Source organism: Xyrauchen texanus, chromosome 13 (genome assembly GCF_025860055.1).
Source record: "Xyrauchen texanus isolate HMW12.3.18 chromosome 13, RBS_HiC_50CHRs, whole genome shotgun sequence".
NCBI lineage: Eukaryota > Metazoa > Chordata > Actinopteri > Cypriniformes > Catostomidae > Xyrauchen > Xyrauchen texanus.
In genome coordinates, this window is record NC_068288.1 from 14216875 (window position 1) to 14225675 (window position 8801).

At 41.0% G+C, this 8801-nt stretch overlaps 1 protein-coding gene across 1 annotated transcript; it reads right to left on the minus strand.

Moving 5' to 3' along the window:
* Positions 1 to 1349: 1349 nt before the first annotated feature.
* Positions 1350 to 3099, minus strand: LOC127654041 (E3 ubiquitin-protein ligase TRIM63-like). The gene has a single exon (XM_052140988.1). The coding sequence runs from the start codon at positions 2852 to 2854 to the stop codon at positions 1817 to 1819; it is 1038 nt and encodes a 345-aa protein (XP_051996948.1). The 5' UTR covers positions 2855 to 3099; the 3' UTR covers positions 1350 to 1816.
* Positions 3100 to 8801: the final 5702 nt, after the last annotated feature.

Here is an 8801-nt window from a genome sequence, read left to right on the forward strand (position 1 = left end):
GTTGTCTTGTGGAGGATTCCATCTGAGCGGGTGGTGGAATTTGTCCACTGAGGCAGAACGCTGTGTGCTCCCAGACATGGGTGGAACATGTTATGGACCACTCAAGATGGACAGGTTAAGCCGTTGAGCACTGTCTCCAGGACACGAGCACAGTCCAAGTTGGGGTGGCAAAGCTAATTTTTAGGGTGGCAGCTTCTGGCACCCTGTGCCACCCTTCTGTCCCCGCCCCGCCATGAACTCAAGCTCACAAGTGACATCACAAATGAGGTGGTTGCTTCAGAATATTCACTTTTTTCATTTCATGTCTGCATCTTAAAACACTAATGGTTAGATTTAGGAGTTCATAAAGTAAGGATGTCTTTTTTTAAACATCTCATTTATATTTTAAAATGCTATTAGTTAGGTTCAGGCAAAAATCTTAGGTAAGGGAGGCATGTTTAAAAAAAAAATCTAAAATTCACTGGAAACCTGCAGCCAAACGTGTTATACAGCATGTACATTTCATGAGACCAGGCTGGCAAGGGAACTTTAACTGAGTTTAACAGCTTTAGTTAATCCATTTGCAACAACATGAATATTTTTTGGGTTGGTTAACTGATACTGGGGATAACACTCAACAGGGAGTAAATATGTGAGGGTGAAGTTCTCACTTAGTAAAAACTCTATTGCCTTTGCATTGTATTCAATCAAAAGACACTTTGCCAAGCAACAGTGGGGTTTAACATTTGTTTGGTAGATGTGCTGACACTGTCTTGAGAGAGTTTGGCAGAGCTAAAAGTGCCATCACATAAGTGCCATCTAATGGGTCAGTGAGCCTGGTTTTAAGAAAATTATTATTTGTCATCAATGTTGGGAAACTGGTTACTTTATAAACATTACGGTTTTGACACATCCTAATAAAATATTAAACTAGTGGCCAATGTTTAAAATCTCTTGCAATGCAATTTTTTCTAGCTGTGTTTGCTGGCTACTTGAGCACGTGACATTTACTTACACACACAACAGTTTTAGGGTTTGTTTTAGAGCCGTAGCAACTGTAGCTGATAGTCCATCTTAACCTCTGGCCCAAAACTTGTCAGACATGCCTGTCAGCAGCTGCGATTGTCATGGTTGGAAACATAAGGTCTGCAGCATACTGTGAGTCTATTCCTGGAGTTCTGTGGCTTGTCTCATTCTCACCCAGCTAAAATAGCGACCCACTTCAACAGCATAGAGCCTCACAAGGATATGTTCAAGAGCATTCAGATATAGCAACTCAGATGAAAGGAGTAACAAGGCAGATAATTTAAAGGTAATATGAAGATGTGCACAACAAATAATGAATAGAGCCTAGAAGCTTTTTTTGTAAGTCCTTTATTCCCACTAAATTATCCAGTGAAAATTACATTAATTGATTTTTACATTACAGTTAGTCAGTCAAGTGCATTGTTTATTATTTCAAGTATTCAAACAGTTTGATCTCACATGACACTCAAGGAAATGAGCACAGCTGTGTTCTACAGCTCATAAATCTAGCTTTAATTTCAATTGGGCAAACAAAACTTATTTAGCTAATAAAGTATAAACTTAAATATCTACATTCTACATGAAATATAAAAAAAAATCATCATATTAACCACAGGAATACATAAAGTATAAAAGTCAAGTGGAAAAGTCATAACAAATGGTGTAATTTGTACAAAAAACTGCTTGTAAAGATTGCACTTCCCTTTCCTCACAGTTAGCAGCTAGATGTCCTTATCAAAGCATTGATAAGGGTTTTCAATCTACTGTCACCTCTTTTCCCTCAAAGTCTTTTTCTAAAGTCAGTAATTGCTTATTCCTCCTCCTCTTCTTCTTCTTCTTCTTCCTCATCATCATCATCATCTTTACCATCTCTAAAGTCCATTTTTGCAAGCATTGCAACTACATCATCAGTGAAGAGCATGAAGTGGTCCATCTTCTCAAAGCCAGGCTCTGGCCTCTGTAGATGGGATGTCTTGGAAGCATCTTTGGCTTCGGTGATGAGCTTCTTGGCAGTGACAAGGAACTCCGCTATACAGTTGTTGTCTATGGTCTGGGAGGCTTTGTCCATCAGCTTGATGCTGGCCTGCAGCTGTTCACTGTACTGCTGGACTAGAGATTGCACCACCGCCACCTTCTCATCCTGTTCTTGCGCAATTTGTTCAAGGAGCTGACCCTTGCGTTCCTCAAGGATGGTGTAGAGTAGGTCAAATTTCTCTGCCAGCTTCTGCTTCTGTAGCTGGCTGTTTTCTTCCACGGTTTTGCAGGTTTCCTCCATCTGCATTAACATGGCCTGCAGACAGCTATTGCTAGCGCCTAGCAGGTCAATCGAATTTTTCAGTTCTGACTTCTGTGCTTCATAAACATTTTTCAAAGTGGAAACTTCGCAGTCCTTGTGCTGACCAAATACCTTGCACATGGAGCAAGTGGGTGCCTGGCATGTTATGCAGTAGATGTTTATTCTTTCATCTTCGTGTACCTCGCACATAGGCTCCTTTGTGTCTTTGGATTTCAAAGGGGGGTCAAGGGCGTTACCTCCTTTCTCCAATTGTTCCTTGTAGATGTCGATGATGTTCTCCACCAGAAGGTTCCTCTGCAGACCGTAGACACCGTGGCGGTCCAGCACCACCTCAAAGCGGCAAGTGGGGCAGCGGAAGATACCTCCAGAATAGTGGTATGGGTTTTGGGAGTCGTAGAGGTCATTGGCACAGCTCCGGCATAGATTGTGCTGGCATGGTAGAATGACAACCGGCTTGGTGAACATGTCCAGGCAGATGGGGCAGCTCAACTGCTTCTCTAGGCTCTCCATTGGGCTTGGAGCCCGGACTATTTGACCCGTCTTGATGTCCATTTCTGTTGTTTGATGTAGAGTCCTTATAACCCCAGATAATTCTTTCCACTTCTTTGCCCTTTTGGTTGAGCTTGAGCTTTTCTGGATGCTTCTGCCTTTACTGAGGTTTATTTTGATCTACTGGGGAAGAAAGCATCCAGAGCTTATATACTGGTTGGCTGCCTGTGACACTTGATCCGTGAGGTGGCTGTGACAGGATTGCTCCCACCACTTGTTTGTGTGACTTGATGCAGAGAAACATTCAGCCCTCCAACACAACCAACTGAAGCACAAGTCACATGCCAAACTAAGCAACATTTAACCTCCCCCTAACACCCCCCCAGTTTGACCCATGTGATAGCAGTTGGCATCCAGACTTCTAGACATCCATAATGTCCCTGATAACACAACATGATGGCAAGTCAAATGCTACATAACTTAATTTTAATAACCTCTCTTTTTATTCTTTTCAATAAGACATTGAATTAGCTGCTGTATTTGACAACTTGATAATCAGGACATTAAGGGGTGAGTTACACAAGGGGGTGTGCAACGTATTTTGCAGACCTTTGTCCTTCACCTGAACATCCTGTTGGCTACTTGCCATCAAAATCTGTCTGTTTGGTTCTGGAAAAGACATACATCAGGATTTCCGCACCATGGAAGAACCTCTACCCCCATCCCCTGCATGACTGAGTTGTTTCACAACTTCAGCACAGCGAATTTGTAAACAAACTGTCATGTGGTCAACAAACATGCCACTCTTTGACAGTGACTTAAGCAACACCATAGTGAAAATGTTTTTGTCCCCCTCCTGGAGATGTGCTCCAAAATAGCAGGTGTTGGACTGGACACTGTAGAACATAGTAAATAAGTATGAATGTCATGTTTGTTGCGGAACCATCACACAAGCAACTGAAACGGCATGTTCAAACCAGTATGTGCTCATCACAGGTAGGAGTCCATGTAGAATAGGCATAACTTTTGTGATCAATGTTACCTAAAGAGATGCTTTCAATGAGCTCTTGTTGTAGCATGTTCGTTTCGTTATTACATACAAAGTTTTGACAAATCTATTTATCAAAAGGGGCAAAAAACCAACATGATCACACAGAAATGTGACATGTTGCTTCCAAATGTTCACGTTCAGTACCCTAAAATGAATCACATTCTGCCAAATTGCTGACAAGTATCATCCTGTGCTGACTTTTTACAGCTGATAGTGCTTTGCGAAAGCAACCTCCAAGACATGGATTCTGGTCGCATGGAAACCAGGAAGTAACTGTGTTTCACATTCCCATTCCCAATCCTGAAGGGGGCCCTGTGATTGGCTGTGGAGGGCAGGAGGCCTTCATTATTGTTGGTTGCATTCTTGATTGACAACTCATAAGTGTTTTGTCTGAGTTTAACATTAAAAATAAAAAGAGATGATTGGAACACTTGTCTGGCTGTTTTCATTCATTATTCATGGAAAATCATTTTTTCAGTTTTTCAGAGATCGCCTTTTTCTTTTACCTGTTGGTACATCAGATATGTGTCTACAACATGTAGAAAAAGGTGTAAAGGGATATAAACGGGCAAGGAGGTGGCGAGAACCGGCTTGGCAATATAAATAATACTTTAATGAGAAACTTAAACAAAAGACACAAACATCAACACATGATGGTCAGCTGACCGTAAACGATCTCTCTCTTGTCGCACCACCTTCCGCAGTCGGCTTAATTAGCCTGATAAGGGACCAGATGTGTAGAATCATGACCCGGCCCCGCCCTCTGCCCTGTCACAGCGGGGTTCAAAACTGTTCAAAAAAGTAAGAGCGTGGTCCGAACCTCCTGGCGTACCATGAGCACTTCAACTGACCTGAGAAACATTTACTCTTAGAATATTTCAGCAATAATGACGTGTCCCGTCTTTCTGATGGCTGTTTAAAAGAACTAATGATCCTCGATGTGCGAATGAATTATTCATTTGAGTCGGTTCTTTTCAGTGCATTGGCCAAATGAGCTTGCAAAATGGCTTGAATCTATTCGTGATTCAGTGACATTCGTTAGGACCGCGGGATCCTTTGGAGCGGTTTCTCACTCTTTAAAACAGTATCGGGATATTTACGAACACAGGGAACAAACAGCCCTGGATAAAGTGATTATTTATCTACAATCAACTGAAGCAAAAGGCTGCATTTTTGAGAGGTAACTCTGAGAAACTTCAGCAACCCGTACACAAAATCTAGAGTTCTGGCAAACCAGCTACAAACATGCCACAAATTTGCCTCTCGTTATGTTCACATGCAAATGAGCTTGTGATTCGCTCCAAATGTTTGTCAGAAATGTACAGCTCTTCACCGAAAGTGGTGAACCTGCAGCAAACCTTTGGCAACAATGGACAATTTGCCGCAAGTTTGCCGCAAAGCTTAGTTGCATGTGAAAATGATCAGTGGCGAATTTGCTATATTATTTGCTATATGTTATATGCCATGTGAACAAGGAGCTGTTCAAACCAAATGTACCAAATCGTGTGGTTTTTCAGTCATTCATCATGTAAACAGTCGCTAGATGGATGTCTTCTGACAACTGCATCACGTTTTACTGTGTTTTAGCATCTCTCACCAGAGCGCTGCTTTTTCAGATGCCACGTCAAGTTAAAAAGAACTTGCGTCTTACTTTTTTAGAGCGAGAACTCTTGTGACCAGTTACTTTCTTTAAGAAATGCTTTAGCCGATACTTGAGAAATAAAATAAATGCTACTCTCAAATTCACCAGAATGTAACGGTTTGTGTTGTTTTTACACAAAAGATAAAAGAAATCTCTCCGGGGGAGCATGCCTTGGACCCTGCCAGATTTTGTCAGATTTCTGTGCATGCCCTCAGATGAAATGCTGCAGGTGCCCATGCCTCACATTGCCAGTCACAAATGCTTCAGGAGAGACCTCCATCTCAAAATTATCTTTAATTAAAACTTGATTGTGGTCAACAATGGTACAGCAGAGACTGGACCACCTGACCCGGATGTCCCTGGAATGTTCCATTTTTAGAACTGTGGATTTTAATGATATCATCAAGTATTTTTCCTCTTTTAAAGCCAGAAAAAATACTTCTAACATTAAGATCCTGAAGCTCACACGTGTCTGTACATTCATTGACATTTCAAGCTTTGAATTTCGGTAAGTACTGAACGATTTCAGCAGTTAGGGTTATGAGTGCAGGCCCGGATCCAGATCAACATCACAGAGGGTGCTTCTGAAAACGTAAGGTTCGTTTGAGGGTGCTTAGCACCCTCAAGCACCCCTGTCGAATCGGGCCTGGAAGAGAGTAGACAGTTTTAAAGGTATTTATTGTATTGACTTAAATCTGAAAGTATTTCCAAGAATGTGCCGTCTACTCTCTAAAAGCATTCTATTATGAACCTGTTGCTATTGTAATAATTATGATAAACTTTAAAATGAAATAGAGAGGCATAACTCAGACTGGGGCTTCATCTAACCTTTATTAAAAGTCATTGAGGTCAAAAATACATTATGATCACAAATGACTTCATTGACCCTGACACCAAGCTGTCTGAACATGTAAATGGAAAATGGGTTCTCTGTGTAATCTGCAGTGTGCTACTGAAACTGTACACTAGGTGGCACATTACACAAATGTTCAATTCCTCATTTGCCCTCTTCTCTTCTCTCTTCAGTTTTTGATTTCACAGTGAACGCCAACAGCTTTCATAAAATATCAAAACAACACAGTAAATCTAAATCCCTGTCTTTGTTTTTAAAGATCTGAGATACGGACTGAGTTATATCTCTGTTATGAAAGTGTCTAGTTGAATCGGGCAGACTACGAACAATTGAGTTTTCCTTGTTTTATCAATGAGTGAATGTCAACTCTTGGGGAGCACAAGTTTATTGGTTTCCCTGAGAGAGAATACCCAATGCTCTTCATAAACACTCCAATGAATGTGTTTCCTACAGTGTGTGTGATTGTTACGGACTGGTTATTTGTTTTGGGGCTACAATCAGAGATAAGTGATGAATGTACATTTCCTGACTGGTGCCAGTTTGGCCCCTATCAACAGAACCATCTTTGTGTCCCTTAAGTCTACAATGCCAGTCCATTGTGGCTGTGTGTACAAGATGCACAATTATTTGAATGCTTTACAGCAGACCCCACGTTGTGAGGAGCGTGTTGTGAAAAGGTGCCGGCCACAGCATGGCGTGCAGACGAGATTCCTGTTTTTGACAGTGTGTTGAACTTCCGCCACTCTGTGGATGTCAAATGGCCATAAATACAGCGGTCTGTTTGGCACAATGGCATACACGATCAACAATGCTGAAAGTAATTAGAGTGATATTTTTTCCCACGCCTAAATAAACTTAAATGCCAGCCATTGGACAAAAATACAGTCAGGGGCAGTTACACCCCAAGAGTGATTTTGCATGTCTCTTTAAACATGCATTACATGGACGTCTTTGGCCATTGTGACTTGTCTCACTGTTTATTTATTTATAATTCTATTTTGAGCAAGTCATGAAGGAGCGCCAAGATTTCACTTACAGAAAAGTGCATTTGGAGAACATCCACCATTTGAAGTGTTTGTTGGAATATAATGAGTTCAGGCTGAACTGTCATAGACACACAAAAGTAGTTAATGATATCAACGTTTCTATCCTCAGGCGCCGCTACATGTCATCTACCTACTCCTTAAACGGTGACGGTGAGGCCCTGCTAAGACTCTGTGAAGTATTGGCACAGAGCCACATGGATTTTATCTGGCAATTTTTTTCGCATTTAACGTGCTAGACATCACAGTATCCACCCAAAGAGTGAAATCACAGAAGACTGGAAAAACGAAAACCGGCTTCTGTTATGAATCGTGGAACGGTTCCACATTGAGGGAAAAGGTGGGTTTGATGCGTTACATCTAGAGTTTTTTGTTTTTTAGCACAAGAATGCTTCAGGTCTGAATGGACCCTGAGAAATAATAATAAAAAAATGTATGCATGACAAATGCTCTTCTAAAATTTTTAATGATCATACATTTTTATTAGCATGACATAACCCCTTAAAAAAGACATCACCTTGAAGAATTGTGACTCGGACACAGCGCTCTGTGCATTCTCTTGAGTCATTTATAGAGACATAATATATGCGTTATGTACCACAACAGCTAAACGTATATATATATGTATATGTGTGTGTGTGTATATGTGCGTGTGTGTGCGTGTGTGTGTATGTGTATGTGTGTATGTGTGTGTGTGTGTGTGTGCATATGTGTGAGCGTGTATTTATCACTTTGTGGGGACCAAATGTCCCCATAAGGATAGTAAAACCGAAATTTTGACCTTGTGGGGACATTTTGTGTGTCCCCATGAGGAAAACAGCTTATAAATCATACTAAATTATGTTTTTGAAAATGTAAAATGCAGAAAGTTTTCTGTGAGGGTTAGGTTTAGGGGTAGGGTTAGGTTTAGGGATAGAATATAAAGTTTGTACAGTATAAAACCATTATGTCTATGGAAAGTCCCCATAAAACATGGAAACACAACATGTGTGTGTGTGTGTGTGTGTGTGTGTGTGTGTGTGTGCATATGTGTGTGTGTGTGTGTGTGTGTGTGTGTGTGTGTGTGTGTGTGTGTGTGTGTGTGTGTGTGTGTATATGTGTGTGTGTGTGTGTGTGTGTGTATATGTGTGTGTGTGTTTAGCAGTAGTGGTATGATTGGCTTATTTAGTGTAATGGGCGTTACCAATGGAACACTTTAAAGTTGGGTTTTTCCAAAGATTGTGTTATTCCCATGGGTTATCGAGGCTGGCAGCAAGGGTTAAGTCTTATCTTGCTAAGTTCAGACCAGGTCAACTAAGGTCAGCTTCCTATTTCTGCTAAAACTTTCTGTTATCCTCTAAGGGTTGCAAGTTTACAGGCTTAACATCAGAATCAGAATCAGAATCAGAATCAGCTTTATTGCCAAGTATGCTTACACATAC